Source organism: Xylocopa sonorina, chromosome 13 (assembly GCF_050948175.1).
Source record: "Xylocopa sonorina isolate GNS202 chromosome 13, iyXylSono1_principal, whole genome shotgun sequence".
Classification (NCBI taxonomy): Eukaryota; Metazoa; Arthropoda; class Insecta; order Hymenoptera; family Apidae; genus Xylocopa; species Xylocopa sonorina.
The window spans coordinates 1253250-1269425 of NC_135205.1; the positions used below are offsets into that span (position 1 = coordinate 1253250).

Here is a 16176-nt window from a genome sequence, read left to right on the forward strand (position 1 = left end):
TTGCATTACTCACGTTGCCAGTTGATTCTCTGACAGTCGCTCGTCTACTTGCGAGTAGATCGACACAACGCGTCGTCTATATCAGTCTGCGGTCGTGCTTAAAATGTGATGTGATATCACCGGTTACCCCTTTTTAAATTATAAATCTATTTCCGAATGGTATCGGGCTTACCGATACTGTTGCGTTAACTCGATTATTTCGATTGACAGTTTATCGGAAAAATTGGTTGCAACTTTAGTTAAATTTTTATCCTTTTTTTTGCGACGAGAAATAATTAATATCGCAGGGCTTGAGTAGAGGTGTTCGGTTAAATCGAACCACCGAATTGAACTCTTGCGGGGACAATTTAGATTATGCTTTACAACAGATTTAAAATGAGTTTCACAACGATCAGTTAATACGTGATATAGCGTGCAAAAGGGATCATCTATTTCATTATCGGCGCACAACGAAATTGAACATCTTCGAAAGTGTATCCATGACAGATGTAAGTGTAAATTGTTGAACCCGATGCACAGCAGTAAAAAAAAGAAAACGATCATTAAATAAAATTTTTATTATCGAACGGGCAGAAAAAGGAAATGGGCAAGTATTGTTCCTGTTTTCGGGGCTTTAGAGCAATCTTCAAACCCGAAACTGTTACGGACAGTCCTCTTAAGCCATTATGCACTAAACCGGAATGCGTTCCACGGCCACCTGCTACACCTACTTCTGGTAAGTTTCAGCTAAAGATGTTTACAATCACCTTAATCTTCGAAACGGTTGTTTGCACGCACGAATTCTTAGAATTACATAGTTGCGTAACAAGGAATAGTCAGAGTGTTGTGGATACTCGTAAATCACGGTGGACGTACATGTACCTTTTATTTCTCGCTAAATACAAGTTAAGAAGTTATAGTTCACCCTTTACTATTCGGCTTCGTCACTTTTTACTCGCTGTTGCAAACGGTTAATTAGTGGTTAAGATGCGTTAGATGAATGATATATCGGGGTCCTGTGAACTGACGCTATGCTATTATCGAGTAGGTATAACGAGCCTCCCGGGGTTAACAATATCGTTACTCTAATTGTTATATATTATCGGAATAGAAGCTTAAGTATGTGTCTCCTATGCATACGCGCAATTAATCGGACATCTATACAGTTTAATTGAATATCGATACGCTAGCCGCGACGTAAACAAAACGTTACGTTCTATCGGGCGTCTATTGATAGATTTGTTATTCATTAATCGTATGGAAGATCAAAATTTGGTGTACGCAAAATAACCAGTGATAGATTTCCAACGTTACGAGCCTTTTGCATACGAGAGACATTCTTCCTTCCTCGTAAACTCTTAATCGTAGGGCCTATTTTAAGAGAACATCTGTCGGCAAGTACACACACTGAATCCTCTCGAATAGTTAAAGTTGCACTGGAATGTTTGCGATAAGTCCTTTCTCAGCGATGATGTCATTTTATTCCTATTTACGTGAAGAAATTACGATACGATATATAGATTTTTCTTCTTTTTCTCTTCGTTTCTGGTCTCTTCATCTTTTCCAGTCGGAGTAATTTTCGCAACATCGATGCGAGTTTCGTTCAATGGTTGGATTTCATCCATTCTTTCTCGACTTCGGTACTTGAACGAAAGAGAAGAAGAAAAAATAAATTCTGCTTCTCTGCCAGATGGGAAATGTCAGTTTCTGCCTCTTTCGCGAGCAGCCCCGTCGAATCTTGCAATGGTAAAACGGAATACGTCATTTTTTGTTACAATTACCGCAGCTCTTCCAAAGTCGATAAAAGAAAGAAAACAAAGCGTGAATGTACGCGTCGTTACAACGCGTATTTAACAGAATGAAAGTGAACCTTACGCAAGTGGCGCCCTGACGCGTTACGTCATCGTTAATTACGTAAACCCGTATTATTATCGGGTCTCTTTTCAAACGCAACGAATATTTGCTGGTGCTCGGGAGGCCGAAAGCAGAACATTCTTTCCGTGATTCATCTTTGCGCTTCTCTCAATCGGGACGAATTTAGACTCTTGACGAGATTTACGTTCACGGCTTGCTTCCGTTTACTTCGAAGCTAGATCACTGGACGTTAAATCAATGGGTTACTTTTACGATTACTCTGCACACCCTGTAATTACCCTAATCGTAATCACCTAAATCGTTTTAGACGATAAACGCTCGTCTCTAAGTTACGTGTTTTGATTCGAAACGTTCCCTTCTCCTATCGTTCTACACTTGAAGCTCTTCAACCTTGCCACGGATCGACAAGAATGTTAATCTTATGCGACCATCGTAGAAGCTCGTATAACGCAAAAAAAAAAAAAAAAAAAAAAAAAAAAAATGCAGCAAATTCTCTGAATGAAACTTTTCTCGAATTTAATCTTCCTATTTCCCGTTTACTTTCAAATAGTTGAAAATCTGTGCCACGTGTTTCGATTTTTTTATACTCCATTAAATCTGTGGCATCACGCATGATCGGTTGTTACGGATAATCTGCATTCCATATACTTCTTAGCAGATGCAGTTTTGCGCGCGTGACGTTATTTTAAATCGAAAACAATACCGTTCGATGTGTATTTCGTACTCGTTACGCGATTGATGTATGTATTTATTGCTAAATTGATCAGGCAAAGGTATCGCGTAAAGGGATAGCGTTAATGGAAAAAATTTGCATTCGTTGAACATTTTCGCGATAATAAGAATAGAAAAATATCGTCCGAGAGTAAAACGAAAGGAGGTGACGGTCGGTACGAGCATGTTCTCGTTTCTCCATTGCTTCGCGCGAGACCAGACCGACGAACGCCAACCAACATTTCTTTGCCAAGGTTAACATCTACAAATCGATCGCCGTTCTTCTTAGCGCGTTCAAACATGGAATCGGGACAATTATTACTTCCAAAGTTGGTTGCAGACGTCGCAGTTTGACAGTTATCCCGCCGCACGACTCTTTTAACGATGTTGAATTAACGGAGTTAGTTTCTAGACACGATGATTCAATGATACTTGTAAGGAAGGCGTGATTGGAGCGATCCACGCATGCCAGTTTTCCGCGATACGGTTGATCATCGAATTGGCAATTCTTTCAGCAATTAGGAATGAATTACCGAGAAATAATTGACGGAATGAAAAGTAGGTGACTCCTACTGGCATCTATTACCGATTACCGGAGTCATCGATGACGCCATGTATGGCTGTGTTCGTCGATGCAGAAAAGTCCTTGAGGGATCTCCTAGAATGCAGCAACCCACCCGACGTGACGCGCTTCGCCGGTAGCGCTTCGTGTAGCTGCGCGTTGCCGCGTTTCCTACCTCCTCGGACCGGTCATCTTTGACTGTCAGTGATTTCACGGAACTCCTACCTAATCGAACGAGATACCACCGCGCGATCCTTGCCGATGGATTCAGTCTTTCGTTCGTTTTCAATCGACGAGTTTGCGTTCCCAAATCCTCGTAGAATGTTTTATAGATTTTACGATCGTTACCGGCCGTTCAACGATCGCCGGTTCAGACCGTTTCCCTTCAGATTTTACTGTAAGTCGTTCTCGTTACTCGCGGAGAACGCAATCCCAATCGATTCGATGGATTCTGTTTGCAGGGGAAGATTTCGGTGTACCGGTTTTAACGATTTTAGACGTGGATCCACGGATCATTGAGAATGGCGAAAGGCATAGAACGTCAAGATACGACTCGATGACTCGTCGGGACGAGAAATCCAGACTTGTCGTTAGACGGGGACAGGAATTTTACCTGCATCTGACTTTATCCAGAGATTACGAGCCAAGCATCGATGGTATGTCGTTAGTTTTCACGGTCGATGGAGTCGAGAGGCCGCAGTACGGTCACGGTACCCTCGTTGCGACTCCAGTCCTTTACCCGGAAGAATCGTCCGAAGGTTCCTGGCAGGCCGTCATCGACGACATTCAGCCCAATTTCATTCGATTGAAGGCAAACGATCAGCTACGATTCGATACAGTTCTTGTTCCACCAGCCGAGAATGCGAAACATCATGTTCTCTTCTATTCTTAGATCACCCCGGCTCCTGACGCGATAATAGGTAAATGGAAGATGGACATCGACACTAAGAACAAAAATCTGGACGGTGCCGTTAGCTACACGATGAAACAGCCGTTCTATTTGATCTTCAATCCCTGGTGCGAAGGTATACAAATTTGATTCTCAATAAACGCGGAACGATTTTCGCATCGTACAGTTGAATTTTTCAGGGGACACGGTCTACATGCCGAACGAAGACGAACGGCAAGAGTACGTGATGGCGGAAGATGGATTGATATGGCGCGGAAGTTACAATCGGGAGAGGGCAACGGTTTGGAAATATTCCCAGTTCGAACGTGACATATTGGACTGCGCGTTGCATCTGATGATACAAGTTGGAAAAATTCGAATATCTGGTAGAGGCGACCCCGTAGTCATATCTCGCATCTTGTCCGCAGTTGTGAGTCCGATCGTTTTTTCTTTTCTTTTTTCAATCCTTCAACTTCTTGTTTCTTTTTCTTTTCACAGGTAAATTCGCCGGATGATAATGGCGCGATAATGGGTAATTGGTCGGACGATTTCGAGGGTGGTACACCGCCGACGAAATGGTTGGGTTCGCAGAAGATCCTTCAGCAATATTATAGGACGAAAAAGCCGGTCAAGTATGGTCAGTGCTGGGTGTTTTCGGGCGTCTTGGCCACCGTTTGCCGTACCCTGGGACTCCCTTGTCGCGTCGTAACCAATTATTCGAGCGCGCACGACACTCAAAGCAGCTTGACGGTCGATTACTTTGTCGATGCTCAGGGGAAAATCATGGAGGAGTTAAACAGCGACTCGATATGGCACGAAGTTACAATCTCTATGCCCCGATCGTATTACCAGGCTATTTAACTTGACGTCCGTTACAGGAATTTCCACGTGTGGAACGAGGTATGGATGGAACGGTTGGACTTGTCGCCGAATTATTCCGGCTGGCAAGCGATCGACGCGACACCTCAGGAGTTGAGCGAGGACGCGTATCGTTGCGGACCTGCTTCTGTCAGCGCCGTGAAAAGGGGCGAGGTCCTAGGACCCTACGACAATGCTTTCCTTTTCGCAGAAGTGAACGCGGACAAAGTATTTTGGCGGTACAATGGTCCGACTCAACCTTTAAAGTTGATTCGAAAGGACGTGTACGAGTGAGTCTTTATCATTTTCCTACTTTTTTCTCCTTTTCCATTTGTTTGTTTCTTTGTTTTGCATAATTAACAGCTCCCTTTTTTCGTGGCAATTAGCATTGGAAAATCCATTAGCACAAAAGCGGTCGGCAGATGGGCGAGAGAAGATATCACTCATACCTACAAGTATCCAGAAAGTAAGAAACCTTTCGAAACGATCTCTCTCTCTCTCTCTCTCTATATATATATATATATATATATGTATGCGCGCGCGTGTGTGCCCGCGTTTTTCTTTTACATCTGTTTTCCTTCAAACGTGAATGATGTAAATGTGCAAACGAGTTAGAGCGAAGTGATGCAAATGACGTAGCTAATTTTCTATTATACGGTTGGCTCGTCTTATTTTTATTTCATAGAGTCGGACGAGGAACGGGCTGCCATGTTGAAGGCGTTGCGTCAAAGCCAATCGTTGTTCAGCCGTTACTATCTGAACGAAGAGTTTAACGAAATTATGTTTAATTTTGAGCTGCGTGACGATATTATAATTGGACAACCATTCAGGTAGGTTCCTGAACGTTCTATTGTTCATGTCTCAGATTCTGTTCGATACCGACTCACGATCTTTCGTTTCACAGCGTTGTGTTGTTGATTAAAAATAGAAGCAGTTACAACGAGTATCGAGTCTCGGTAATCTTAAGAGTGGAAACGGTTTTGTACACCGGTCGGGTGGGTAACCCAGTGAAAAGATTAAATATCGATCGACTGGTGAGACCAGGAGTCCTCGAAGAAGCTCGTATGGAGGTTTCCTGGGAGGAATACGGCCCTCGATTATTGAATCAGTGCGCGTTCAACATTGCCTGTTTGGCCACCGTTAAAGACACGAACTTCGAGTACTTTGCGCAAGATGATTTTCGCGTGAGAAAACCGGACATTAAAATCATGGTACGCCGATGTTTCCCGGTACGCTGATGTTTCTTTATCGGTTGTAATGTTCTTCCGTTTCGTTCTAGTTGGAAAACGAACCGGAAGTCGGTAAGGAGCTGAGAGCAACGGCAAAGTTTCAAAATCCATTACCAGTCCCGCTGAGAAAGTGCAGATTCCTGATCGAGGGGCCCGGATTGGAGGAGCAATTGAAAGTGAAACTGTCGGAAACGGTGGAAGTTGATGCGTACGCGGAATGCGCGTTCTCTATGGTGCCGAAATTCGATGGCCGCGCAACGATCGCAGCGAAATTTTATTCAAAGGATCTCGAGGACGTGGACGGGTTCGTCAATTTTATGGTGAAACCGGCGAACGGTATTCGAAACGGTGAATAGTAGGGTGGAACGGCGTGTAAACGTGTCTTGGTAAATTATCGAAAAGTTTTTCAATTTCAAATAAATCCGTGTAACCTGTCTCAGTTGCATAGGAACTAACAGAGCTAAATGTTTAAGCGAATTTGTCTCGTTTGCCAGAATGGAAGAGGCGGACTGAAAAATGTTTCGGGAACGTTTAGGGGTAAACGTCGGAATCGAAGAGAAACGGTAAGACGGATGGAACACTGGCTCGAAACAGGCTTTTACGTTAGGCCGATAAAAAATTCAATCGAGAGAGAACTATCATATACCGTGGAGTATTGTGTAGCGTGGATAACCGGGACTACCGGGTCTACACGCGGTAGGCATTATTAACGAGCAGCAATCGAGGGAGTCGATGTGTCGTGTGCGTGATTATTCGGAATAAGAGATGGTCGGGTCTAGAATGGAACGACGTAGAACGAGGTAGGGAGGAGGAGAGGGGAAAAAAGGAATCGTACGAGAAGCAGAAACGACCGCAATGATGATGAGTGTACACGGGCAAACGCACGACACTGACACCAGTCATGTATCACCATCTAGGAAATTAACGTTGAAATATTGCGAACGATGAATAAACGCGATTGCGAGCCAACTCGTCGAGCTTTAGCCGAGGTTTGTCCGTGTCTTTGGAAAAGAGCCTGCTATCCGACTTGCTCTCTACTACTCTATGATTTCGTACGATCGATTAAGATCGACGAAAGAGAGAAGGGGCGACAAAAGATCGTTCTCTCTCTACGTTTCTCCCAACGAGTATGCTCGATTTATTATGGTTCGCTTCAAGGGTAGATATTGTACATACATATGTGATGGATTCTCGAGAGGTACGGGGTATAAACGATTCGTAACTCGAAATCGTTTAGGAGCAAGGTAATATTTTCATAACGGATTCCGGTCCCGGATCAACGAAATAACGAAGAAAGAGAAGAAGTAAGCTGGTAGCAAGTGAAGACGAACACGAGGATCGTAGATGGGAGAAGAGAAATGGTAAACGAAAAGTTCGAGTTGAGTCCGGGTAGAGGGAAGCTGGGGTGCGGGGTGGTAAATAACACGAGCGGGGAAAGGGAGAAAGAGAGAGAGGGAGAGAGGAAGAACGATATGGGAGATAATAGTGAGATATGTCTAAATACATAACCGTGACACGTGATGGACGTGTTGCGGCCCCTGTCTACAGGGGTCTCGAAGTAGCCTACGGGCCCCGTACCGATCCCCATTTCGATCCACGGGATTCTGGACTCGGCACCCTGCTACGCGCTATGCATCAACACCCAAGATCCATCCCATTATACCTCATCAAAATAACAAACACGCCTTCCATGCTAAACCAACATTCTTTTGTTCCCATCGAATACCGGGATCCATCAGAACCACCGCGGACAGTACGTCAGTGACGTATATGTTCTGATGCAGCCAACGGGGCCTCAGTGTCCATAGGGGGTCTAATCGGAGCCCTACGACCATCCGAGAACATACCGTCGAGTATTATTCAATCGCAGCAGCTTCTCTCTCTCTCTCTCTCTCTCTCTCTCTCTCTCTCTCTCCCTCCCCCTCCCTCTCCCTCCGCTCTCTCTCTCTCTCTGCCATCCAACTCGAACTTGAATTCCTCTTCGCGTCATTCGAACTTTACCTTTCCCAATTTTCTCTATTTTCCTTCCCCGTCTCGTCGACACGCCATTTCACTTGCTACGCTACATTTAGATTGTGACCACGTTCGCCTTGTCAGAGGGAGAGCATACAGTTACGGCCGAGAGGATCGTCTTTTCATCCCTTTCGTACGAACTTGTTGTTTCGAAGATACGTGTCTAGATGGCAGCACGGTTACGGACCAAGGAGAGAGTAAAAATACATCAGGCGGCACGAAATATTCTCCAGGAAATCGTGTATACGTTAGCGACAATCCTTTCGCGTGTATTCGCGAGGAACTATGAGCGAAACGAATGAAACATTACTCTTCTTCTGTTTTCCGATTCGACGTGGTACTCGATCGTCTGACTCGACGCGATTCTACTACAGCGGTAGAAACTTCTAATTTTGTGAGTCTAAGTAATGTCCGGAAGTGGCATGCATTTAAACCGCGTACAAGTGTACGTAATATTTGCTGTCATCAGGGAAACTCTCTGCAGTAAAAGTCTCGAAATTGTTGCTGGCTTCCCTTTTACGTCCGTCTCTATCTACCTTTATTTCTCACCGTTCATCTCGTCTAACAGAGATCTCTACTTCTAATCGTTGAAACGTATCTTGGAAACGAATGGGGTAGGGGTACGGTCGGCGAGCGTTCGGTTTCCATTGGATCTCTCTAGTTGCAACTCGCCATATCCCGTGACAGTTTCGCTGTTTACTTTTTTCTGTTTGCTCGAGGATTCTCTACTCGGTTAGCTATTTTTTGTATTGTCCAAACAAGGGGTGAACGTCTGTGCAACGAGGAGAAGAATGGTAATTCGTCGAATCGACGTTAGAGATAATATCGAGATACGATCATCTTTCGCTAACGTCTTTTCATCTTTATCGAACATACTTGGTAGAGAGTATAAGGTTGCGGTTAAACGCGTCGAAAACTGGTGGTGCGCGCTGGTAAACTCCCCTATACCCTCCTTCTAGCTACGGATCATTCTGTTCGATTCGAATCTAATTTGCATCAAAGGACGAAACGATTGTTTACCCTCGTGTAAGCTCGAACAGTTGCGTGCGACTGGCGAGATATTTGCGAGAGGATTTCATCGAGGCGGTAGAAAGGAGCGGGCGAATCGACCAATCGTCTCGAGGAAGGGTAGCCGGATCGTAGGAGGGATTCCGAAGATGAAAAAAGGGAGCTAGATCTTATTGGGCATGCACTCTGTCCGACTTTGGAGAAGCTTCTTCGCTAGCCGAGTGGCTGACCGATCGACTGATTGCTCGACCGATGCACAATGTATAGAGTTTTGAATGCGGACAAAATGCATCTAGTTGCATCGGCGTTGCAACGATTATTCGTATCGTAGGTAAATAGGTGAAACGATCTCAGCCAGAACGGAACGGAACGGAACGGGGGTGATGGATAATAGGTGTTAGCGGTTTGGTAAGTGAGTCACGAAATGGTCGAGAGCCATTTGGAAGTGACTGGCGCTGAAAGGGGATTCGAACCGGTTCGCGAAATTGACGGAGTTCAAAGGGTATACTTATGTACGTAGAGAAAAAGTAGAGGACAATGGGACGAGTCGAAACGGAGGCAGGCAAATGGTGTAGGATGCGCCGCGCGCGACTGACACGCCGCAGAGAGTAATCGCGTGACAACGTTTAGCGGGAAGAGAACGATGCTCGTTTAGATTGATCGCTACGCGCATGAAAAGGGCCGAGCGTGCCCGCGGGAATTCGCGGCCATTGTGTCGGCCATCTTTGATCAGCGTCTATTACGTCGACGGTTAGCCTCGTCGCGCGAAATGACAGGTTCTAGGGAACATTTGGTCGACATGGACATCGATCTCTGGCGTTCTGGCACTTGGTAGCCGGGCAACAATCGAACCGCAACTCTCCATTCAATTCGATCCGAAAACATTTGGATCCGTGCAACGCGAACAAACGGTGAAACGTCTGTTCGCGTGCCTCTCGCAATCGGTTGTCATCCAAATTGGCTCAATTCCGTAACGATGTTATAGCTGCGATTTCCTGCGTTGGCCCGCATAATTTCCGGCAATAATATGGTGGACGACTGGATCTACTTAGGTCGAATTTCGAAATAATCGGTGCTTCGAGAGGTTGGCGTGCCAGATGACAAACGATTCTCCAAAGGTAGTGTCGCGGAGTTCGAAAAAATGGGATGCATTTTAGTTAGATCCGAAGGCAGCCAGCCAGCCTGTCCCCGGGGAGAGATCGCGGCTTTATACAGCCAGTTGACATCGAAATCCAGTGACGTATCTAATTGGGAGCAGTTTAACGGCGAGGGCGGATCAGTAGGATAAGCTGTAAGCCGGCGAAGCTGCTGCACGAGATCACCCTAGGCTTATAACTGCTGGGGAATCTTCTTCGGACATCTCCCTCCCGGTTCGCCGCTACCTAGCAAGAGTGTATCCCGGGCTGTGCGATACGACAGCCCTCTTCCCGCCCTTCTTCGGAATGCCCCTACGCCTGCTCTGTACCCCCAGCTGCTACCCTCGCCTATCTACCAGAGAATCCGGCGTAAATAATACCGATTATCCCCCCGGCAATTGTTTTATCGACCGAGCTGTCCCGCTCGAAGAGCAATCTCGAAAGAGGGTGGCTCCGTTCCGCACCTCACCACCGATCTTTCCCCGAATCCCATTCCACTGACCTTACACAGATTTACGAGTCGCTTCGCAGAGGGTGAAGACTGTGCAAAGTAAATTTCCCCGCCCCCGGCTCGGTTTCTCGTTCGCCCGTACGTCGAACGTCTACCGTCAGTTAACCGCGGTAATCTAACAGGCATTAGAATTTTAAAATGATATTTCCTCCGAATATTAATTACGTCGCGCGTTCCTTTCCGGGGTGGTATGGGAATCGATCAAAAATGCATCGCGTCGTAATTCATCCGACTGGTTCGGGCCGATTGTTATACATCGCGGAGTAACGAGTGCGTTTATAATCTTCAGAGGGTACACTTTAATAGTTCCAGTTCGATCTAACCCGTGCTCCGCTTCCTCCGCGGCTTAATGGAACTCTCGCAGCCGTTCGCTTTTTCTTCTCCTTACCTTCAGTCCCCGAACTCCCGCCACAAACCGCCCCGCCCGTTAATTATAAAATTACCCAGAAACAGCTACTCTCTCTTCTTCATCTGCCCTCTTCCAGTAATATTTGACCGCGAATTATGCCGGTAGTCTCTTCGTCCTCCTCATTACACTTTTCTCCTTCTCTCACCCTCGCACCTTCGCCATTCCTTCGATTCCTCCCTATAACGTTCCGAGCCGATTAATATTCTCGGGACGATGGCGACGACGCTCTGCTCGATTCTCCCGGGAATCGTCCATTCTTAAAGGATACGGTTAAGATACGGTCGGACCAATAGCGACTGCGTCGCGTGCCTCCTGCCGCCTGATCGCGGTGATTTCGGCCAAAGTGGGGTGAACTGGGTCACCGGAAACGAGTCGGATCGAGAGACCGGAACGATTGCTCGTCGATCGCCGCGTCGCACAGGGGTCGCACGGAGTTTTTCGACGATCCTAACGACTAAATAAGTCTGGCCAATTAAAAAACTAATTTCGATTAGAGCCCCCGAGGGACCGTAGGTAGGTATAAGCCGCGGGCCGCCTCCTGGCGAGGGGCGAAAAAATAGGGGTAACCGGGAGGGCGAAAGGAAAACTGCTAAGGAAGAATTTCGGAGCAATTTCTGGCAGTTTTCGCGGACTGAATTTTTACGAGGGACCGTTATCGCGGCAGGTAGCTGGGGATATACACGGGTAGAAAATGTCCCTTAGCGGGGCGGCGGTCCGCGTATCCGCTTTTCTCTCGATTAATCCCGTCTCGTTTCTCTTATTTTTGCCTCGCGGGGAAAAACGTAACGGCTGTCGCGGTGCGATCGCGGCTCCAGCTTCCCATTATCGGAGTTGGTAGGTATACGTACGCCTATACCATTCGTAACGACGCGCGCATGCCGTAAACAGCCGTTTCTAAAATACGCTCGGTTTCGCGAGAGTTTATCGAGCAAAAAAACGGCAGAATTTTCCTCGATCCTCTAGGCCCTCCGGGGGTGGACGGGGGTGTCCGCGATCTCTCCAGCGAATTGCTCCGGAGATATATTTATTTATGCGCGTATTAGTATTTATGTAGGTGTGCACCTACAGACCGAGGCACCCCGCCGCTTTTAGGCGTGGATGCTTCAACCGGTATTTGTTATTCTAATGTCGCATTATATATTTGTTTGGGGGCGTGGGCGAGTAACCCGAAGTGTGAAACACGTTGTAACGCGTAGCTGGTCCTCCTGGAATTCCATCCTCCCGGTTCCGGCTTGACAACCGCCACGCCGCACCGCGCCACCGGCACGCCGTAGGTACCTCCTACCTACGATACTACTTATCTACGTGTATGAGCATGCACAGAATCTATCTCTCGAAACCGCTTTTCGTCGATTCGACGAGATTTGTCGAACAAAAGATTTCCTTGACGATGAAACGCCCATACCGACTTCTCGCGCGTCCGGACACCGCGGACAATTTATTCCCCTTATAATCCGTTACTGATCTCCCTGTCCGAGCCGACTCGAGCCATCGCTTCTCGTTAAACGACCTTTCGTAAAGGCACAAAATACCGTGAAAATGGGCCAGTATCTCCGGGCCAGAGATTCTTATCTTCAGGGATCTCGTCGTACGAACCTACGTATCCTTGAAATTTACAACTTCGATATTTTCTGCTCGTTCGAGTTTTCCTTTTTTCCCTCTACTCTCCTTTTCTTTTCTCCTCTTTCCGGGAACAAACTTACTACCGGTAGCTCCCAATAAACTGCTGACTTCATTAACTACGTTCGTCCGTCTGCCTGCGCGTAAATTAATCGTACTCGGCTCGATATTAACTTTCGGGGCTGGAGACTAGAGAAGAACCCGAGGACGGATTTCTCGCGTAATTCGCGCTTTATCGTCTCCTCTCTCTCTCTCTCTCTCTCTCTCTCTCTCTCTCTCTCTCTCTCTCTCTCTCTCTTTCTTTCTCTCTCTCTCTCTGGAACGCGTGTCCTGCAACGCTCCGTGACACCCCGTCCTTCTAATTAACTACTTAATTACTCGAGATGTTGGAATTTCTGAATAAGCTGTGTGTATAGACCGGTGTCGGCCAACCAGCTAGTAGACGACGCTCAGAAGCGTCCATCGATTGGAGAGTCGAATAAGAAAGAGTTCGGCGTGCATCGTTGACGGTCGTAAACAATGAGGATAGTAAGGTGAGATTTATTGATTCAGTCGTGGCACAATTCGCGAAACGTCAGAAGGATCGGTAAACAAACAGGCTCGAGCCGGATGCAATCGCGTTTCTTCAGGCTCGATCTCCGTTTCGCGTCGTAATCCCGCCCACTTTCGTTCGCGATGCGCATACATTTCCATGCTTCCCATATATCCGGCTCGTTCCACCGCAAAACGGGCGCCGACGTGTTCGCGTGCCGATAGGTTTCTCGCGATCGTTATCGCGGTTAACCGTCTCGTTTCTCGAATTTCCGTGCCCGTCGCGTGATTGCGTCGGAAAGGGTGCTCTTTCGGTAGAGTCTACTATTCCATTCGTTCGAATCCGTTGAACCGTGCGAATCGGTGAATACCTACCCATCCATCTACCTAGGTACATATATATATGTGCATATTTCGAGAACGCGTTACCATCAGCAAAATTACTCGCACGGTACGGTGGTTCGCGAATCCGTTACAGACCGTCGCTCGCAGCGCTCGCGATGCAAATTCGTTCAGCGACAGACGTTCGATAATTGCCACCGATTTGTCACTGGACGGTAGATACATATGTATTGGATATGCTATTAGCTTAAACAGTCGGTGTCGAACAGATCAATCGTGAATCGTCGTTTCATTCCTATGACTTCCAGTATACTACTAATAACTATATACATATGATATGTAATATTTATTACGCATGCACATAGAGATAGGTGGATAAATAGATAGATAGAGGTGTATAGCGAGAGTAATATTTTTCCGTCGTCCTGTTAGTTTCGACCCACGCATTGTAATCTGGTTGATTCGCGGCGCGACGCGACGCGGAGGAGGAATGCGAGGCGCGCGGCATGTGGCGGGCGCATTATGTACGGTTTAAGGTGCGCGCGATCGGAACTTGTGAAGCGCGAGCAAGAAATCTTTCCTATGCGCGCCTACGGGCTTTTCGGCGATTCGTATCTGCTTTAATTTGAATAATCGTCGCTGGTTCGTCGCCGGGCATCGTCCGGCCCCGAGTTCGTACGCGTTCTTATCTCGTTGCTTTATCCCCTTCGCGGCAGATGCTCGTTCGAGTGCGCGTTTGTCGTCGCGACGGCTAACTATATACCTAACTATGTATGTGAGCTAGCATGCAGACAGTTTACATTTTCCACACCGGCAGATTCGATTTCCTCTACTCGAGAAAAGGAAAAGCTGGCGCCGCGACACTCTCGACGGCCGCCGACCAACTTTTCGAGATCGCTCACCCACTACTCTCTCCCTCTCCCTCTCCCTCTCTCTCTCTCTCTCTCTCTCTCTCTCTCTCTCTGCCCCTTTGCAGATGAGACGCGCCGAACTCATCGTCCTACTGTTTTTCATTTTCATCGTTTACTCCTAGGTTTACCGGACCTCTGCGCTCCTCCCTTGACATCGTCTCCTCGTTATCGGAGTCACGAACAGCAATTTCGTTGTTATTATTAGGAACAGCCAAAGGGGCGAGGGAAAGAGGAACAACCGTGTGTTTACCCTCTTCAGAAACCACTCGAGAAGCCGAGAAGCTCGTGCCATCGGAGACTTTAGCTTCTTCCTCTTCCACCGCAGGAAGCTTTGCTCGGTTACTCTAGTAATGCGCGTACCGCCTTGTCGGTTTCTCTTCGATAACCACCCGACGGTAAACCGTCTATTCTGTAAAGTAACGATGCGTCCTGAAGACGTTGCGTTCGCCGCGTTCGTCAGAGAATCGACCTCGCCACCGAATTCGAGCGTACAGCGTGGGTGGCCTGCCATCTCTACCGTCTACCTTCCTCTTCCTCTCTGCCAGTGGTAACCGGCAACGGTTGGCGATGCAGCTCGCGCAGCCTCTCCTCTCCTCCGATGATGAATGACTTTCGTATACCTACTTCGTTGCATCGTATCGTACCTACGTATAACCCCTATGTATCTCTTCGCACCTTTCCTACTTTTTTTCTCTTCCTCCGCACTTCCTTCTTACTTATCGGAAGTATATCTGATAGACAGGTATGATCTAATATCTACGGTAACGGTAGATACCTAGATAGAAGGCAGCAGTAAGGTTCGAGACAACGTTCGCGCCGGGAGTGAAATTTCGGGCCGTAGAGGAGAAACCCAGTTAAGTGGATACAGTCGTAGCTCGTTAAATGGCCAGTTTCGCCACGGGTGACGAATTTGAAAGGCGACGGTGACACCTCGGAGCATCCGCAACCGGCTTGAAAACATTCGAATGCCAAAGCGAACGGGGGGTCCGGGACAGCTAGTTCCTGCGGTTCGAACGACTCTTCGTGCACGCCTCGTCTTTTCAGCTACCTGAGGAAGAGGAGAAAGAAGGAAAGGAGGGGATAGTAGAGACGGGACGGGTCTTCATATTTTATGCGGGATGGGATCCTTTATGCGGTCGACTACGGGGGCACCCAGCGTGTCGAATAGAATTCAGGAGGTCGGTACACGATAGGTATTTTGACATGCCCGGGAAATTAGTATAATAAAGGGGGGCTAGGTAGACCGGCTAAGTGCCTAAACACACGCCGTAAATCTCCCCTCGGTGCTCTCGAGGAGTCAACCAATGCGGTCGAAATACGCTGTTCGCCGTGGATCTTTTCGCATTCGATCGATCGAAATACCTAGCCGTTTTACCTCGCGACGACATTGATTCGCGTAACCCCTTTGTTATGCGTCCCGATCTAGCATCGCACCTGATCATTTTAGTAGATTTATCTACGAAAATTTCAAATTATCGGCCGATCGATGCACCCAACCGGTGCTTAAATAAATCCTCAACGCGAGCGATCGCGATGCAACAAAGCCTGGAAAGTTGAACCGACACGGAATACGCCCCTATTAGCACTTGCTA

At 47.2% G+C, this 16176-nt stretch overlaps 2 protein-coding genes across 3 annotated transcripts in view; one reads left to right on the top strand and one right to left on the bottom strand.

The window, feature by feature from the left end:
* LOC143430110 (serine protease ea-like) overlaps positions 1-16176 on the bottom strand; it is a 125400-nt gene that overhangs the window by 82254 nt on the left and 26970 nt on the right. The window lies entirely within an intron of this gene.
* On the top strand, positions 3102-6524 carry Tg (transglutaminase). The gene is made up of 10 exons (XM_076906120.1): positions 3102-3524; positions 3589-3938; positions 4020-4152; positions 4217-4446; positions 4515-4828; positions 4895-5164; positions 5261-5340; positions 5560-5704; positions 5779-6085; positions 6154-6524. The coding sequence occupies exons 1-10, from the start codon at positions 3389-3391 to the stop codon at positions 6457-6459; spliced, it is 2271 nt and encodes a 756-aa protein (XP_076762235.1). The 5' UTR covers positions 3102-3388; the 3' UTR covers positions 6460-6524.